Raw genomic sequence first — 20,011 nt, forward strand, 5'->3', positions numbered from 1 at the left:
TCAGTTTCCGGCCGGACGGGTGCTCATTGCACCAGTGGGAACACGCTTTTCCGCTCCCAGAGTCCCTAACCACAGTTCAAACTGGAAAAATGGCGGGGGCTCCTGAGTCGGTGGTCTCCGCCCCTCAGCCGGACGAGAAGGTAGTGGCCGGGACAGACAACCAGGCCTTGGTCCCCGCCACCTCCCGAGACGACTTTCGGGTGCGCTGCACCTCGAAGCGAGCCGTGACGGAAACGCTAGAACTGTGCGGCCGCTTAATGCAAAAGCTCGGGGACGCGCTGCCGGAGGAGATTCGGGAGCCCGCGCTGCGAGATGCGCAGTGGGTACGGGCCCAGTTAGCCACCTCTTTACTTATCTCCCCCGTACCCCACACCCCAGGTGTCAGGGCTCAGGAAGACCCTACGCCAGTCCTCGGCGGAGTTAACCTGCCCCAGGCTGCTGCAGAAGCAGCCTCAGAAGCACGAAGGGAGTATTAAATAGATGCTAATGTCAGCTGGGTATTATTAATTACTTAGACCAGCGCTGTCCAGTTGCGATACGAGGCAAGCTGTATTTTAAATTAAAAGTAAGAAGGAACAGGGTGGAAACAAGATATTTAATCCAGTATATCCAAGATATTTTAACATGTAATATACAAATGGATGAGATATTTTGCGTTCTTTTGTTCGTACTAACCTTTTCAAGTCTGTTGTCTTTTATTTACAGCTCATCTCCTTTCGAACTAGCCGTATATTAAGTGCTCTATAACTACAAAGTGGCCAGTGGGTCGCCTATGGGACAGTGCAGACGTAGGCTCTATGAAGAATTCTCCAGGAAAGTGTAATCCTGGAAGTCAGTCGGTCACTTGGCCAGCTTTTGGTCTTTCCTTTTGTCTGTTTTAGAGTGTCTTATAAATAGAGCAGAAACATTTTCCTTACAAGTCTAAAATAGGTAAAGAAGCCGTTTTGGTTATAAACTTCACTATCTAAGATCACACATTGGCCCTTGTAACACATTCCCCCTTCCTTTCTCAAATATTTTGCAAGGGCCTGAAGATCATAGTTTTTTGGCGAAGGACACGAGAAATTGAGAGCTTGGTGTCTGTCAGAAGGAAACACACTGTCTGTAGGGAAGAAAGCTTAAAAGCTTATAATTAGCACATTTGTGAGTGTGGATGCCTGTAGTGCAAACAGTAAAAATAAAGGTTAAGTGGAAGAAAGTCTGTATTCCAGTTTTGATATGGTGGCTCTTATGTCGTTCCCTCCTTGCGAGGCAAGAATAAAGACATACCTCAGGGCATTTTCAGTAGTTTTTTGCTAGAGGACTGTTCTTGTATGATGATCTTAGAATTTGTCTGATTCTGGGAAGCGCTAAGGTATTTAAAACATTTAACTACCTTACAGAAAAAGAGGAACTTGGCTTAATCTATTATATCCTATTTAATGGGATGATAAAAGTAAATTAGAAGACAGAAGCTTGAAGACTTAGGCTACCAAGGGAATTCACTTGTGTTTTATTTTAAATGAGAGACCAGGTAAAAGGCAGAAGCTTTAATTATTTTGATATATGTTTTTATCTAAAACTGCATAATACTTGTATAGTAGCATATATTATAAGAAAAATAGTATTGGTAGGACTGTGTGATGAATATTACAAAGACAATTTGTATTCTCAGATAATCCTATAATCCTTGGAAGTCTGTACATAAAGTAAGGATTTTACTTTGTAAAATCTTTATAAAGTGTAGGATATGTACTTTAACTCATAATTGTCAGTGATTTGATTTATGCTTTTTTTTTTTTTTTTTTTGTCGCTGGCCAGTAGGGGCATATGAACGCTTGACCTTGGTGTTATGCTTATTTTTAATGATACAAATGATACAAAATACATGCTCATTGTAAAAAGTTCAAACTATAGCATAAAGCAAAAGTTTTTGAATTACCTTTTCTATTCCTCTTCCTTACTGGAGATAACTTACTATTTTGGAGAGTACTTGGTGGGGGCAGTAAACCTACATCCCTTTTAATGACTTTACCTCTCTGTCTGTGTTGTTTTTTTTTACATTGATAGTGTCATGGTGATGAATTGTTATTGACCTGCTACTTTTTTTTAACCAAATATATCTGAGACCATTACTTGTCAGTGTTATGTAGAGATATTCTTCTTTCTTTTTAAGTGCTGCATGGTATGGATATATTGTTTATTTAACTGTTTTCCTGATTTTGAATTGAGATTTTATTTTTTTCCTCAATTTTTCATTAGTTCAAACAGTGCTGAAATGAACACTCTTAGTATATCCTCTTTATGTTTTTATGAGAATAGTCCTTTAGGATACATTGCTAAAAGTGAAATTGTTGGGTAATAGGGAATTTACATTTAAAAATTTAGTGGTACTGCCAAATTCCTTTATTTTTGATGTATTATGAACATTTCAACCCTATAAAAAAATAGATTAGTATAGTGGACACCTGTACTAAATTTTCTATTACCAAATTCAACAATTATCAAAATTTTGTTAAACTTGCTATTTTAAAGCAAATCTTAGAAGTCATGTCATTTCATCCCTACATATTTCAGTGTACATCTACCTTTATAAGGTAGAAATTAATTTTACCTTCTTTTAAGCGGGTGCATTTTCACTCTTGTTGACAATGATACTCATTCAGCAGCATACATACTACTTGTATCCCTGAGATTCAACTGAGCCCAAATTTGTTAGCTTTTAATTTTTTTAAATTAAGAAGTATATTTATTTCATGTTTACAAGAATGTTCTAAAATTTTGCATCTAATTTTCTCTTGGGTAGCACAAGGGCTATGAGAGCTAAAATGTAGATAAGAATCAATTATTGAAATGGAATTTTACTTAGTTGAAAAGAATAAATACACTAATAGGCTAGTCTGCTACTTTTTTTTATACCCTCTGTCACAAATCTGAAATTATTTTGCCAAAATGTTTGATTCAGTATTTAAAATTCATCTTTAGTGACTTGACTACTGTGACTTTATTGCAGATTTTTGAATCAGCTGTGCAAGAGAATGTCAGCATTAATGGGCAAGCATGGCAAGAAGCTTCAGATAATTGTTTTATGGGTATGTGACTTAACTTTTTCCATCTATCATTAATTTTTGAGCTGTTTTTGCAGCCAGTTTTATTTTGAATGGTGTTTTTTAATCATCATTTTCAGTGTCACTTCCTTTTAAGAAAATTTTTTACTAGGGGAATAAGAAGAAAGAACTAATGTAGAAGATAGTTGAAGTATAATTCAAGGCAAACATAGTAGGTACCTTGATACTTCATATATGCTATCTGGCATTTCAAACAGGACTTTCATCTGCTTAATCTTCAAAAGTAGCTTTGTCAATAGTTTATTGAAAAATATTGTAGAACTGTCCCCAGGTGAAGAAACAGGCCCAGAGAATTCCTGTAATTTCTTATAAAGCAAGTTGTATTTTTGCAGGTGATCCTTGGAGTAGATAGTGAAGAACCCTTAGAAGTGTGAAGTTAAACTATACAAGTACCATGTAAAGGATGAGGTCATGTATTTGTAGAGGGCTTTTAAAAGACAATATTTTCTTGGTCCAAAGCAGACTTGATTGTCTAATACCTACCTAATGGTATTGACATATAAAAAAGTAAAAGTTTTAATAGAAAGAATGGTCAGTGTAGGTGGGAAAATATTTAGTAGAATGGGAATGGTCTGTGTGGGAAGAGAGGCAGAATTCCCTAGTGTCCATGCAGCAATGTCCATAGAAGGGCTATCCTGACAAGAGGGCCAGAGTGTCTTGTCCTTCCCCATGGTGATATTATGCAGATCTGACCAGCATAGTTTAATGTCACTGCTTGATGTTCACATTATCCAGTTATACCTTTGAGCTGATTCCAAGCCCACCAAGCAATCCTCTGTGGTTGTAATTTTTCTTCTCAACATTAAGATAATACTTTACCCAGAAGACTTCACTATCCAGTCCTTGGGATTATTATATTTGTCTCTTCAGAGTCACCAAAATTCACTTTTAGGTTTACATATTAAAACAGTAAAAACAATAACATCAGATTTGCCAAATATTATCAGAGTAATTGCTAATTAATAGGAGAGAGGGAATGTATCAGAATCACCTGGGAGTGCTTTCAAACTGCACAGCTCTTCACTGTGCCTTTATCTGACTCTTGTTCTATAAAGACATTTTGGACTTACCTTATTGGGAAGCGTGGCTGTCCTTTGTCCCTTTTCCCCCTTGTGACTGGGAGGGGAGCTAATTGAGAATACTACACTTTTACCTTCTTCCATAAGTACCTGTTAAATGCCAGGCCTTATGCCAAATGCTGGGAAATAGATGAAAAGACATAGTCCTTACCATTTAGGAACTCATTGTTAACGGAAGGAAAGACAAGGAACCACTATGCTCTTTGGAAAGTGGGAGAAGACCTAACAGATTAGGTTTTTGTTAAATGCATTTAGTAAATGAGAATGTTGCCAAACAGAAAGGCTGTAGGAAGGACATTTGAAACAAAGAAAACAGCATGCACAAAGACACAAAAGAGTGATATGTTTGGAAGTGTCAGCATGAATTGGGAAAACTAATGTCAGATATGGGAAGAAAAATAAGTTGAGGACAGATCAAAGAGCCTTGAAGGATATGCTAAGGAATTTGCACTTTATCCTGTAGGCAATGGGGAACCAATGAAGGTTTTTAAAGTAGAATTCTATGAATAGGTTTGTGTTTTAGAAAGTTAACTGCTGGCTCTGTGAGGGACGGTTTGGAGATGGGAGAAATTCAAGGCAATCAGAACATAGGGAGGTTATTGCAGTAGTGCAGCAAAAGATGATGAAACCTGCACTAAGATAGTAGGAAAGGAGAGAAAAAGTGAGGTTCAAGAGATATTTAGAAGATAGAGTTAACAGAATTTGTTTCTGATCTAATACATAAAAGCAATAAGCTTCACAAGAGCGGAGGTTTTTGTATGTTTTATTCACTGAGATTTCCAAGTGTCTCGCACATGAGATCATTGTGTAAATGAGTGACATATATTCAAGTGAAACCAACCTCTTCCTTGCTGTCCCTATAACTACTCTGAAAGTACTTGATCCCAGGAGGCTTGACCAGGCAACTTTAACATTTAAAATCTAAGTTACTTGAGAGCAGGGACTACATATGTTTTTCTCATCACTGTGCTCTCAATTCTTAGCTTGGCACATAGTAGGACCCCTTAAATATTTATTAATTATAAACAATTCTTGGGGCCGGCCCGTGGCTCACTCGGGAGAGTGCGGTGCTGATAACACCAAGGCCCCGGGTTCGGATCCCACATACGGATGGCTGGTTCGCTCACTGGCTGAGTGTGGTGCTGACAACACCAAGTCACGGGTTAAGATCCCCTTACCGGTCATCTTTAAAAAAAAAAAAAAACAATTCTTCCCTGTTCAAATTTGTTTATATATTTCAGTTTTGCAGCTTCATCATTAGGTGGCGCTAAGAAACCATTTTCCTCTCTACATAGGAGGGTACTTCAAAAAAATTTGTGGAAAAATAGAATTAAAAGATAATATGAATCTTTCCATGAACTTTTTTTTTTTTTTTTTTAAAGATGACCGGTAAGGGGATCTTAACCCTTGACTTGGTGTTGTCAGCACCACACTCAGCCAGTGAGCGAACCAGCCATCCGTATATGGGATCCGAACCCGGGGCCTTGGTGTTATCAGCACCGCACTCTCCCGAGTGAGCCACAGGCAGGCCCTTTCCATGAACTTTTTGAAGTACCCTTGCAGAAGATTTAGCTGGGAAACTTTTTTTTTAACTGATTGTGAAATAGTACTTTATAGTCTAGTGGTTTAACTTTTTTAACGGATAAATTAAAATTTAGGGAGGGCTTTTTATTTAAATGCATATTCAAACTAAGAAATGACTCTCTTATAATACCGTCAAAAGAAGTAATTTAATTGGCTTCAATAAACATTTGTTACATGAATGAAAAACCTTACCTGATGTACTTCATTAATCTTTACCTGATATGTATGTATATGCTGATATATATCTGCAATTTCTCAATATGTTTCAAAAAATATATGTAATGTTTCAGACTTTAGACTTTTTGTTAATAAATCTTCTGCTCAGTAAAATAAATAGATTCATTTCTAGCATAGACTTTGACATAGCAGAACATGTATAATATAGACCAGTTAAGCCAATAATGTAGCTCTTTAGTATTTCTAACTGCTAAATATTTTTATTCATTAAAATGATTTTCAAAATAAGGTTGGATGGATCACTGCATTCATTTCATTTGGGATGCTTCATTTCTGGGTCCTATCCCAGACCCACTGAATCAAAATTTATGCACTCTTTGTATGCTCCCTAGGTAATTACTCATTTGATAATTACTATTTTAAAACATAGGAAAGCATGGGATAAAATAATTTCATTTATTTATTTTTTGGCAGCTGGCCGTATAGGGATTAAACTCTGGACCTTGGTGTTATCAGCACCATGCTCCAACCAACTGAGCTAACCAGCCAGCCCCCAGTAAAATAGTTTCAGCTAAATGAAAGAAACTATAAAATCACTGTATCTTTCATTTTTTTCTGCTTTCTATCCAGTTAAGTCCTATTTCAGATCTAGCTACTCCACTCACTGTACTGTCTCAGCTTTGGTTCAGCACATAATAAAGTAAAAACTTGCTAGCAGCTGGCTGGTTAGCTTAGTTGGTTAGACACAGCCTTAACTCCAAGGGTTCAAATCCCCATACCAGCCAGCTGCCCCTCTACTCCCCCCAAAAGCTTGTTAGCATCCCTGATATTAAATACTCTTTATAGTTTAGTTCATATATATTTTGTCACCCTTTTTTCCTTTACTTTATCCTGCAGCCTTTTAGAACTTTTGTTTCCCAAAGACTCTATGATCTTACAAATACTGTTTCTTCTACCTAGAATGGTAAAAAATCATTTTTTAAACCATTTTTTTATCTAGTGAATTTACACTTATATTTCAAGCTCAAGTGTTACTTCTTTAAGGTGTGAAATCCCCCAGGCAGAGTTAGTGTTCTGTTGTTGTGTGTCCTGATAGCATTTTTTTCATACCTCTGCTGCATTTATCAAGTTCCTTTGCAGTTATCTATTTCTTCCAGTGAATTGTAAACTCTTCGAGAATACTGATCATGGTGTATTCATCTTTGTATTTCTCTGGTTTAGGCTTGGCTTTCCATAGGTGCTCAGTAATTGATTGTTCCATAAGTAAATGAATTAGTCACCAAAGTGGGGCCATCCATTAAGTTGCCATATTTGTTTTCCTTAATTATTTTGTATTTTCTAAATTTAGTTTATTTATATCACATTTCCATATAGTACATAAACAATGAGTTTTAAGGAATTTTTTTGGATATTCCTTTTTTTTTTCCTGAAATAGATTCTGACATCAAAGTACTTGAAGATCAGTTTGATGAAATTATAGTAGATATAGCCACAAAACGTAAGCAGTATCCCAGAAAGATCCTTGAATGTGTCATCAAAACTATAAAAGCAAAACAAGAAATTCTGGTAAGATGATTTACCTTTAAAATATTATGTATATTTTATGACAATAAAAAAAGTAAAGTATAAGATCTCCATGGAGACAGATGACATTTTGTTACCTTTGTCTTTCTGCTTCAAGTAGTACTATTTGTTCCTTGTTAAGATTTTTTCCTGTTCTAAGTCATAGTAGATTTTGAACACAGATGATATTAAAATTGAAATTGGAGATGGAAGACTGACAATGAGTTTATGATTCCGATACCAGGAAGAGAAAGGAAATTCATCTTTTAACCCTTTTCTGTTTGTCATTTGTGTTTGGTACATTGCTTGTGTATGTTTGTCACATTATTTATGTATGTTTGTTTATTCTGGAAGACCCTTTAGTTAAAGTGATGGTGAAGACTGTTTGAGAACCTGTGTATTGCATTGAAATTTGCTTTATGAATTGCGTATAATTTGTTTTGCTCCAAAAATCATGACCGTTTGGGTTATGAAATCAGCTCCTTCAGCCCGAGCTTTTTAGACAAGCAGAACCATAGGCTTGCTTCTTTCTTATGGTTACCGTAGATATCAGTGACCAACCATATCACAGCCCCATCTTTTCAGATTTACTGGACTGGAATAATTAAAAAATACACAAGTCCACAAGCAAATTAGACCTAAATCCTCCCTGCGTGCAGGGAGGGGAAGGAGGTTTGCTGGGAATTGCATTGCCCCTAGAGTGAAAAATACGTGATGCTTTTTTTTTATATGCTATACTGTTTGCCTTTAGTTTTTAAAATGAGCAGACTTTTATATACAAATCTTTCAGTTGCCTCCCTTTGGGCATTGTTTTAGGGCACTAAAGGCAAGGCTTAATACTTTGTCTAAAACATTTTAGTCATCATTCTATTAAAATAAATTCATAAGCAGAATTTTTTATTTTCGTTTCCATAGTAGGTAGTCCTCAAGGAAATACTCGACCTCACCCCCATCCCCCACTCTAAAGTTTCTTCAGGAAGAACATTCAAAGTGTCTTTATTTTCCAGTGTCTCCCTCCTACCCCCGCACTACAACCTCCCAAACGAGTAATCAGTATTGCATAAAAGAAAGAAACTTGGTAGGTTAGGTGCGGTACTGCTGTGGTAGTTTAAAAAGTAATGTAAAATGGATGGGGTGAGGATATTAAAGAGCTTTTTTCCCCTTCTTTCCCCCCTCCTTTTTACCCTCTTTTTAACCCTTTGGCTTCTGCTGGTTTTGGACAAGAATAAGGAGGAACGTTTTAGCTTTTTTTTTTTTTTTTTTTTTGCCTCTTTGTTTTTGTCTGAATTGTGGATTCTATGGTAGTAGTTCTGCTGCTATGGTTCTAGTGTGTCACAGGATATATAGACTTTAGTGTGCTGATGGGGTAGCCTAGACACTTTTTAGAACACAGTTTCTGTGGAAATATGAATTTTGAGTTTCTTTTTTTTTTTTTTTGATGGCTGGCTGGTACGGGGCGAATTTTGAGTTTGAAACACTTCTTAAATGAACTTTTGAAACAGTCCATTCATAATTTGGAAACTACCCTGTGCCTTTAATTTGCTTGATTGATTATACTTTCTTATGGTGCTCTTTCTTAGTGTATGCAGTATGCAGCAGTACGATAAAAGGTGCATATAATTCAGACTTAGTTTGACTGGTCTTTTCTTTTCCCCTCCTTTCCCTACAGATTTTAGTATCTAAATTTTTTCTTTTTCCAAAAGAATGGTACTACTGACTATATAGTATATTTGCTTACAATAGCTGAAGGAAATGTTTGTATGAGGCATTAAGTGATTAAGTCTGTTTTATGTTTAGAAGCAGTACCACCCTGTTGTACATCCGATGGACCTAAAACATGACCCAGATTCAGGTGAGTAAATGTTTATTTATGGTAAAAAAATAAAGCAGCATTTTGTAATTTATATAAGTTTCTGATCTTCATCTAAAGGGGTTAGCATCGAAGGTATCTTCCCTTTGATGCTTTAAGTCACTACTAGTAATCCATGTTTAGCTCTTCACTTAGAATTATGAGAACTTTCTCTAAACCTACTGATTCAAAATCTCCAAGGGTGGGGATCCAGAAATGTAAACTTTTATAATGCTCTCTCCTGACATAGACTATTATAACAGCTACACATCTCTAACTTCTATTAAAATACCCTCCCATCTCTAACTGCTATTGTACTGTCCATTCTTTGCATTAAAGCCAAAGTTATGGTACTGAAGCATTTTCTTATAGTGTTACTCCCCACTGCAGTAGCATTCATTGGTATCTCATTGTTTACAAAATAAAATCCAATTAAAAATATAATGTTGAGGAGGCTTTCAGTCAAGATGGCAGAACAGATGGTCCCCAGCGTCACTCTCTCCCACAAATCAGCCAATTTACAACTATTAAAAAGCAACGACAGCCAAGCTGGGGCCACTAGAGATCAGGGGAAGAGGAGGAGAGACCTACGGAGTGCATGAAGGTGGGAGAAACCACAATGAGAGGAAGAAAGAACCACTCTGTTTCAAGCCCCAGCTGCTTCAAGACTGGAGCTGCTGAGTGCATGGAGCAGGAGCTGGCAAAAGCCACAGCTGTGCCCTTCAGATGAAGTTGCTTGGAGGCGACAGGGGACAAGAGGGCCTTGGTGGTCAGAAAGACTACTAACAGGGTTCTTGTGAACCCACATAGGAGTGAAGAGCCCCAACACCTAAAAAAAGGAGCCACTCAGAGGCCAACGAGTCATTGCAAGGGTCCTGCGCATGGTCTATCCCATAGGAAGTGTTTGGAGTGCAGGCAGTAGGGATTACGGGCCCACCAGAGAACACTGGGGTACAGCAAGGACAGCTCATCTTCCCCCCAGTCAGTGCAGGACCACTCAGAGGGGACTGGTCTGGAATACAGAACTTCAGGAGGTGTGGTTTGCTGAAAGTACTCAGGCCCAGACCAGAGTTTCTACACAACCCAGGTGTACTGGATCTCTCGAGAGCTGGAAGTACCTATAAAGTCAACTATTAAAACCTGAGCTGCACAAAAAGCCTTCCCCAGGGAATCAGCAGCAAAGCAGCAATTTAGCTCAACTACAGGGCTCAAGTACTGGTCCCCATAGGAAGTTTCCCCATTTTAAGTAAGCAAAAGACAACAAATTAGTTCCAGTGCAGAGTTTAAGTGGTAGGACCAGCGAATAATCCAACGCAGAACTGAAAGAAAAAATGAAATACCCACAGACCACAAAGTTTGATATTAACTAGTAAACGTCTCACATCACCAAAGAACACGTATAAAACCTAGAAGGACTGGAAGTCCCCTGGACTACTAAGCCAAGGATGGGGGAGGGCTGGGGGCCTCAGTCACGCCCCCTGACCCCCACAACCAGCCCAGTGACAACCACCGAGCCACCACAGGAAGTGCCCCAGGTTCCCGAGCTGGGGCAGTGTGGGGCAAGATATTCAGCCACACACCCCTGACTTCAGCACGCTGCCCAGCAATGACCAATCCACTGCTAGAAGCCCTCTGGTCTACCATGCATGAATGAGTTCTCAACCCCACCCCTCCTCCTTCCTCCTTCTCCCACCCTATTTTTATCCCCCTTTCCTTCCCCCCCCAACTGCTCTGGAACAACATCATAGAATGTAAAAAAAAATAAACTTAAAAGAATAAAAATTAAAAATATAATGTTGAACTTAAGAAGAGATAAGTCCATGCATTATGCCTTTGATCTCAATTCTGTTTCAATTTAGATGCATCCCCTAAAACATAGAGAAATAAAATGGATACAAATTTAAGTAAATCCAGCAACAGAACTGGCATTGCTGAAAATGTGGATCATGTATGAGAGTACTTCAAAATGTTTGTGAAAAAATGAAGTTAAAAGATAATACGAATCTTTCCATGAACTTTTTGGAGACCTTTCATATATTTTTAAATGGTTCTATTCTCATATTTAAAAATTTATAACAATTTTCCTAAGAGAACTTTTGGGATTTGCTTGTGGCACTCAAAAGTGCCATTTGTGGACTATTTTAAAGAACAGTTCAATTCTCTATTTATATGAGATATTTATTTTTACGGCTTTGCGAACCTTACCTTTGTTGAATTCTGAGCTATTTTTTAACATGTCCCCCCACCTTCCCACATCTTCTAAGTCAGTGTAATAAACTGAGGGGGAAGTACAAGCATAAGGCTACTCGGAAGTTGGTTAAAATCACAGCACTCACGTGTGTTTGACATTAAAAACTGACCTAAGACCTAATGCTTAATCAGTTGTCATGGTTCACTAAGAAGGGGTGGTTGCCAAAATGCAGTGGTTGACATATAATTGCTTTTGGTTTTGAGCAACATATAAATAGTACTGTAGGTGAAATATGCAGTATCATAATATACTTAAGTACTACTTTTTAGATACAGTCAATTTTTCTCTAGAGAAACTAGGTAACCTTTTTATCTTAGGAGGGAAAACAAACTTACTTAAATGATACTTTGACGGTATACACAATTTTATGCCCACCATTCTGGTTATGTTAGTATCAGTGGGAAAATCTTCTGTATCATATGATTCTGACTTCAAAAGAAAAAATAAAGAATAATTAGAATCTATCTTTTAGATAACTTTTGAGATTTCGTCATTATATATTTTCATAATGTTTACAAGCTTGGAATAGTATCAATTCCTTAAGGCCAGCAAATTTAATTTACAGTTAACTCTATCCTTGGCCAAGTCACTTGACTTCTTTAAGCCTCAGTTTCTTTATTAATAAAATGGTGAATTCTAGATTTGGAGCCTGATGTTTTAGGTGTGAATTCCAGCTCTGTCACTACAGAATGTCCTGCCTACTTATCTAGGTTGTGGTATAAATCAAATGAGATAAGAGGCTCTATAAACTATAACTAAAACAATACATATCTAGTAGTTTATAAGGAGATACAATAACCTTATTATAAATTTACATTCGTAATAATATACCTTGTAATATTGCATACCTTATACCTAACTGGCAAAATCATGTGAAGCTGTTTAGAATGACTTAGGTGGAAGGTGGAAAGCATAAATTTCTATACCACCTAGAAATCTGAATAGGTTGCATGGGAAAACTTTTGTGGGAACTTCTTTAAAGTTTTTCTTCTTGTTACTGGAATATTAAATGATGTCAAATTTCTTTGAAAGCTGGCACTTTTAAAGAGCGTTGTCTGGTTTTCAAAACGCACTGCTTAGGCAATGTGTATAACATTGATTCAGGGTAGTTATGTTAGGAACTTGGAGGATACAGAGATAAAGCAAACAGGTTCTCCCCATAAAGAGCTCATGTCTGAGTAGGTAAATAAGAGATGAACATAAAACAGGATTCTTGCATGCCCCTAACTGGTTCCTTTCCCAGTTTTCCCCATCTGAGTAAGTAGCACCTTCACCTACATATTGTTTTGGCCAAAGTATAACCCAGATCCTCTAGCTGTGTGAATCCTTTCTGATCAGTTTTAAAACATTTTCATCATCCTAAAAAGAAACCCCACACCTCTTAGCCATTATCCCCCTATCTCCCATCACTCTCCCCTGGCTCTAGGCAACCACTGATCTACTTTCTGTCTCCATAGGCTTGACTATTATAGACATTTCATATAAATGGAATCATGCATCATGTGGTCTTTTGTGACTGGCTTCTGTCAATTAGCATGATGTTTTCAAGATTCATTCATGTTGTAGCATGTATCAGTACTTCATTTCTTTTTATTGCTAGATGACATTCCATTGTGTGGATATGCCATATTTTATGTATCCATCCATCAGTATACAGATATTTTTTAGTTTACACTTTTTGGCTATTATGAATGATGCTGCTATGGACATTCATGTGTAAGTTATTGTGTGGACATGTTTTCAATTCTCTTGAATAATATATACCTATGAAAGGAATTGCTGAGTCATATGCTTAGCTTTTTGAGGAACTGCCAAACTGTTTTGCAAAGTAGCTGTACTACATTCCCATCAGCGATGTATAAGGGTTCCAGTTGTCCACATCCTCACCAGCTCTTGTTATTATCTTTTTCTTTTTATAGCCATCCTAGTGTGTATAAAGTGATATTTCATTGTGAATTTGAATTGCATTTCTCTAATGACTAGTGGCATCTTTTCATGTGCTTATTGCCACTTGTGGATCTTCATTGGAGAAATGTCTGTTTAAATCCTTTGACCATTTTTTATTTGGGATAGTTGTCTTTTTATTATTAAGTTGTAATGGTTCTTTATATATTCTGGATACTAGTCCCTTATTAGATATATGATTTACAAATATTTTCTCTCATTCTCACTTTCTTGATGTTCTTTGAAGCACAAAAGCTCAAAATTTTGACAAAGTCCAGTTTATCTATTTTTTTTCTTTGGTTGCTTGTGCTTTTGGTGTTATATCTCAGAAACTATCATCTGATATAAGGTCATGAAGATTTATGTTTACACTTCTCTTAAGAGTTTTATAGATTTAGCTCTTACATTTAGGTCTTTCATCCATCTTGTTAGTTTTTGTACATGGTATGAGGTCCAACTTAATTAAGTCCAACTTAATTTCTTTGTATGTGTATGTGCAGTTGTTTTAGTAGTATTTGCTGAGAAAGTTATTTTTTCCCCCTTTGAATGGTGTTTGAACCTTTGTCAAACACCATTTGTGAAATGGTGTAATGTGTAGAAATCGATTGTAATGTGTAGCTTTATTTCTGGACTTTCAATTCTATTTCATTGATCTGTATGTCTGTCCTTAGGCCAGTACCACACTGTCTTGATTATTATAGTTTTGTAATAAGTTTTGTAGTCAGAAAGTGTGAGTCCTCTGACTTTATCTTTCTTTTTCAAGATTGTTTTGGCTCTTCTGGGTCCCTTGAACTTTTATAAGAGTTTTAGGATCAGTTTGTCAATTTCTGCGAAGAAGTCACCTGGGATTTTGGTAGGAATTGTGTTGAAATTACAGATCATTTGGGGAGTATTGCTATCTTAATGTTAAGTTTTCTGATCCATGAACAATAGATCTTTCTGTGTATTCAGGTCTTTGATTTCTTTCAACAATGTTTTTTAGTTTTTAGCACTTCTTTTGTTAAATTTAGTCCTAAATATTTGAATCTTTTGATGCTGTTGTAAATGGAATTTTTAAATAATTTTATTTTTGATGTGTTTATTGCTGCTGTATAGGACAACTGATTTTCGTATATTGACCTTGTATCCTTCAACTTTGTTGAACTTATTAGTTCTAATAGTTGTTTAGTGGATTTTTTAGGATTTTCTATATTAAAAAATCATGTTATCTACAAATAGAGATATTTTACTTCTTCCTTCCCAATGTAGATGCCCGACATTCATTGTTGATGAATGTTTCCTGAGAATCTAGTTGCCACACCTTTATAGATATTCTGTTTCTTCTCTTCTGAATTTTCAGATTTTTTTGTATTTTGAATGCTCTGCAGTTTTACCCCAGTATGTCTAGATGTTTGTTTTAATTTAGTATGGTGTTTTGTGTACACTTTTTTCTGATTTTTTTCACACTTTATTGATTTTACTTGATTATATAAATAATATATCCACATTCTAAAAACATTAAAAGTATAAGAAACAAGTTTAAATTACATGAAATTACATACCCCAGAGGTAACCACTATTAACAAGTTTATGATCAGTGACCGGTATTATGATATATTGCCTGATGCCTACACCCTCAATCCACCAGCAGATCCTGCTGCCATTACCTTGAAAACATATTTCAAGTACAGTTGCTTCTCACCAAATCGACCTCTACTGCTCTTATCCATGTCACCATATTCTCCTAGCAGGACTATGCAATAGCTTCCTCACTGGTCTCCATCCTTCCAGTCCTATTTTTTATACAGCATCTGGAGGATTTGTTTTAAAGCATGAGATTATGTCACCCCCTGCTTAAAAGCCTCCAGTGGCTCCACATCATACTTCTCTTGGTCTAAGAGGTCCCAGTGATATGGTCCCAGGCTGCTTATCTGGTCTCCTCTGTGACCCTGGTCTTTTACCACTCTCTCCCTTGCTTACTGTGCTCCAGTCACATTAACATTCTTGCTATCTGATTGATGTACCTTGTGCACACTGGCCCTGTGGCTTTCACACTTACTACTCCTTCTCTCTGAAACACTGTCCTTACCTAAAACTACTTGTCTGGCTCTCTCACTTCATTTGACTCTCTGTTCAGAGTGTTACCTCATCAGAGAGGTCTTGCCTGACAATCTGTGTTAAATTTCCTTATGGCCTTCTTGGTCATACTCTATTCCCTTAGCCTGCTTTATTTTTCTCTACCACTTACTAATATTGTATCATTTCTGTTTATTTTATTATCTCTGCCCCTTTCCTCGCCTCAACCCCATATTGTAAGCTCCCTGTGGGCAAGAATTTTGTTTTCCACTTCTGTATCCCCTAACTCTAAGATCATTACCTGACAACAGCACACTCAACAAATATTTATGCAAAAAGTACACAATCTTATATAAATGGGGCATATTATACATTCTTTTTTTTTTCCCCCTTCAAATCAAGGGTAGCATTCTATTTTTTACTTTTTGTTTTTGGTTTCCTCTCTCTCTTTCCATCTGCTACCCCTTCAGTTATCCAACGTTAACCTAGTGTGAATCCGTTTATCCATTTTTCTCTGCCTGGATAATCATATAGGAATGTTTGCACTAGACATTTTGGGGGCATAATTTATTTTGATTCATGTGTTTAAATTATTTGCAATTTACTCTTCTAACTAGTATATGATAGAAATCCTCCAATTCAACTGCCATATATCTAATCTTATTATTTTAAATTGTGGTTATATTTTAAATTGTTATATTTTAATAATTCATTTTTGTGCTTTTAATAAATGTCATAAATGCAAGTTTAATGTAAAATTTTAAATAATCATATATATTTTTTATTTACACACACACATGCATATATATATGAAAATGAAAATACACCATAACCTCTCCTCCCAAGCCTACCTGACTCCACACATTTTCAAATAGGCAACTACTGTTAACAGTTTAGTATGTCTAATTTTACTTTTATTTTTATTTTTTTTGGTGGCTGGCCAGTACGGGGATCCGAACCCTTGAGAGTATGACTAATTTTAGATCTTTATCCATGCATTTTTACACAGGCAGACAGACACATGGGTTTTTGAGTGTTTATTTATATAAATATTATATAATGCACATAATTCAACCCCATGGTTTTTACTGGTAATTTCTTCTTGCTTATCTATACACACAGGCAATTTTATTTAAATAGGATTATATACATACTGTTTTTGTGGGGGATTTTTCATTTGTTTTGTTTTGCTTGCTTTCTCTTTCTTCCTGTCTTCCATGTATACTTTCAATCTGAGGACTCCTATCTTCTAGAAAGTATTTAACCTAATTTTTCAACTGTGCATCTTTACCATTTCTTCTATTTTTATATTATTCTTGTTTTTATTTTATAATTTATCTTTCTTTTCCAGTGTCTGTTATGAGTTCATTTAGCTATTGGAGGATGCCAAATATTTTAAGGTCATTTTTAGATTGCTCCATTTTACTTTCATCTGCAGTAAGTTCCTTTCCCTGACATTGCTTATCTTGGCTGTCTTTCATGGTTTTAATTCCTTCATGTATTTTAGAATTTTGATTTGCAAGCACTTCTTGACTAGAATTTTTCATATGCTTATTTTCCTATTGCTGCTTTCACCCCTCTCTGTCTAGTAGTTCGCGGTTGCCTTCCATCTGGACCTGAACAATCCCAGACAAGAACCATATCTTAAATTGGCAGTGGAGGGCCCGTCCCACTAGAATATCGGAGATAGTGGATGAAACCACTAAGTCAGCAGGCAGCTTGGTCCAGACCTAGGCTTTGAGGCATTATCTATTTCCTATCATTTCTGGTATAGATTTAGGAAAGCTTTGACTCCTGGAGTGGCTAATGGCCACTAAGTCAGGCTCCTGTTTAAGGTAGGAAAACTCCATCCCAGCCCTTGGTTTCAAAAAGTGAAGCTGACTCTTCCCATTTTCTGCTCCTCTGGAGCACTTTGAGCCCCTTTTATCTTGTAGGAGGCGAATTCCTGGCTGCTTCTGCAAATTCCTGGGTCTGCAGCTTTAGCCTGACGTCCAGCTTTTTCTTTTCTACTTTTTTCTGGTCCATAGAAATGTTTATTTTGTATATACTTTAGGATGTGTCTTTAATTTTCTGTATTTAGCCGATGAATTTTTGGGACAAAGTTAGGGAGTTTTATGAAATTCCAAGATCAGCTTCACTAGAAGTCTAGGATCCTTTTAAAAACACAAATCAGTTTTCACTCCTCTGCTTAAAATCCTAAAATCTTTCAGTTTTCTTTAAAAATTATGTAACAAACTTTAAACTTTTTAGCATTCCCTTACATGATCCGGCTCCTACCCACCTCCCCATTGCCCATCTTTCAGTTCTTTGCAAGTGCCTACTTGAACACCTGCCACCCCCTACCACTTCAAAAGTTGACATCTCTGTTTTTCTTTTTCATTTAAATACTATCACCTCAGAGAGATCTTCCTAACCACCCTAATAGACTCTCCCCAGTTCATCATCATAACATCTGATTATTTCCTTAATAGCACTTGTTACAATAAATATTTGTGTTCATTGCCTTGTTTATGGTCTCTCTCTCACAAAACTGAAAGCTACTTGAGGTTTTTTTTTAACATTATATTTGCATTATATGTAGCCAGCCTATAGCATCGTGCATAATAAATACTTAGTGAGTGACTATTGCTCATCTACCCATTCAGTCATATGCATTGAATCAGAACTGTTCTCTATGTGGAGGATATATAATGGTGAGCAATGAGTGGTGGACCTTGTGTATGGAGCTTACATTCTACTGAGAGAAGAAAAGTGATCAATATGAAAATAAATGAGTGACATTAGTGCTGGGGTAATGTGTGTAGGTGATAGGAAACACTTTTCTAAGGAAGTAATGGGAAGGAATTTATCTTGTGACAATCAAGAGGAAGAGCTCTCTGAGGAGAGGAAAGAGCTAGAACAAAGTTCCTAAGCCAAGAAAGAACTTGAGTATTCATGGAACAAAAGACCACTGAGGCTTTAGTGAGTAAGAGGGAAATAGCATTACAAGATAAAATCAGAGACTTGGCTGAGGCCAGATGGTGCAGCTGGGGGAGGAGTTTGAAAGTATGCCTTAAGAGGTATACACGTATAGCAGGTACTGAAGGAGGTGGTGAGAAACAGATGGGAGTGGGTACAGAGGATTATGTCTGCTGAGCAAGTGCGTTCAACGGATCTCTCTAGTGTAGCAGAAAGTTATCTTCCAGGACATCATAAATCACTGCTTAGTGTTTGGTTTCATTTTCACCAGGGATGCTGCTTTTTACTTCATTGTTCTAATTCATGGCTTTAGTTACCTCTTTGGAAACCAGTACAAGCCAGGCATTGTAGGCTGTGCAAGCATTGTTTTTCATACTCAAAAAATATATTGGAAATAGAAAGGAAACACTCAGTTAATGCTTATTTGCTGAATTTCTGAATTTGTGCAGGCTTTTGGAAGTTCATGTTTCTTATTGACCTGAAAGCAAAACTAGGTTGATTACTCAATCTTTCATTTCCACTTTTTCATTTCCCTGTGTTTTAGAAAGCACAGGGAAGGCAGTGTTCTCAAGGGTGCCTAACTTCCACATTTTTTAAGAGCAAACTTTTTTTTTAATATCCTTGCATCAATATACTGATTAACTGTCTCTCTGTAAGATGTGGTTCTCATTTGTCAGTTATGACTTCTTATAATCCTATTAGTATAACTAATAATTGCTTCCATATTGCTTCTTTTTAAAAAAGTCCTTTGAAATTAATTTAAGAGATTCCCTTTTTTCCTGCCCTTCAGTAAAACATGTAGCAGTGGCAAGGAGCTATTTTTAAGTTTCTGTACAGTGACTTAATGATACTTCCAGTTCTTTTGCTGACCCTCCAAACAGAGGACTTAGAGGCAGTTCCTCTTTTTTCCTAATAATGCTCACTCGCTTAAGCCACTGCCATAACATCTACAGGAAGCCACTTACAAATGTTTATGTTTCAAAAAATTCATATTTAAGTCTGAACTTTGGAATTTGAAATGCATTTTCCCCTGAAAAACATTTATAAATGGTATGATAAGTTCTAAGCTGTCCTTTGAAGGCTTATCTAACCTACAGTGTAGTTGAAATATTATACATTTATGATGAAAAATATTAGGAAAATCACATTTCAGATCCTTATTAGTTCCACTACATGACATTTAAGTAGGCTTTTATGGGAGTAATCTCCATCCCCTAAACACCATTTGTGATAAGAAGCGTAAATAGTAGTGCCATGAAGATGTTCCTTTCAAAGCTACAGAGAGAAGGCATTAAGAACACTTCTGGAGGAAGCCCATCCCATCTCCTGTGTGGCTTGGACCAGCCATCTGCATGCGGGACATTGTTAAGTCATGTTTATGTATCAGGAGTACCTAGATGCATACTAGTTACAAAGCGTGAGAAATTTATTTAGAATACTCGAG

At 36.6% G+C, this 20,011-nt stretch overlaps 1 protein-coding gene across 2 annotated transcripts in view; it reads left to right on the top strand.

The window, feature by feature from the left end:
* Positions 1-61: 61 nt before the first annotated feature.
* Positions 62-20,011, top strand: part of NSL1 (NSL1 component of MIS12 kinetochore complex) — a 28,418-nt gene continuing 8,468 nt past the window's right edge. The window contains exons 1-4 of one of the 2 annotated variants that reach the window (XM_063114913.1): positions 62-323; positions 2,993-3,071; positions 7,383-7,513; positions 9,308-9,362. In XM_063114913.1, the coding sequence (XP_062970983.1) occupies positions 90-323; positions 2,993-3,071; positions 7,383-7,513; positions 9,308-9,362 (499 nt within the window). In that variant the 5' untranslated portion in view covers positions 62-89. The remainder of the gene's footprint in view (positions 324-2,992; positions 3,072-7,382; positions 7,514-9,307; positions 9,363-20,011) is intronic. The other variant, XM_063114914.1, reaches the window with a different exon arrangement.

The sequence above is a fragment of the Cynocephalus volans genome, chromosome 11 (genome assembly GCF_027409185.1).
Source record: "Cynocephalus volans isolate mCynVol1 chromosome 11, mCynVol1.pri, whole genome shotgun sequence".
NCBI lineage: Eukaryota > Metazoa > Chordata > Mammalia > Dermoptera > Cynocephalidae > Cynocephalus > Cynocephalus volans.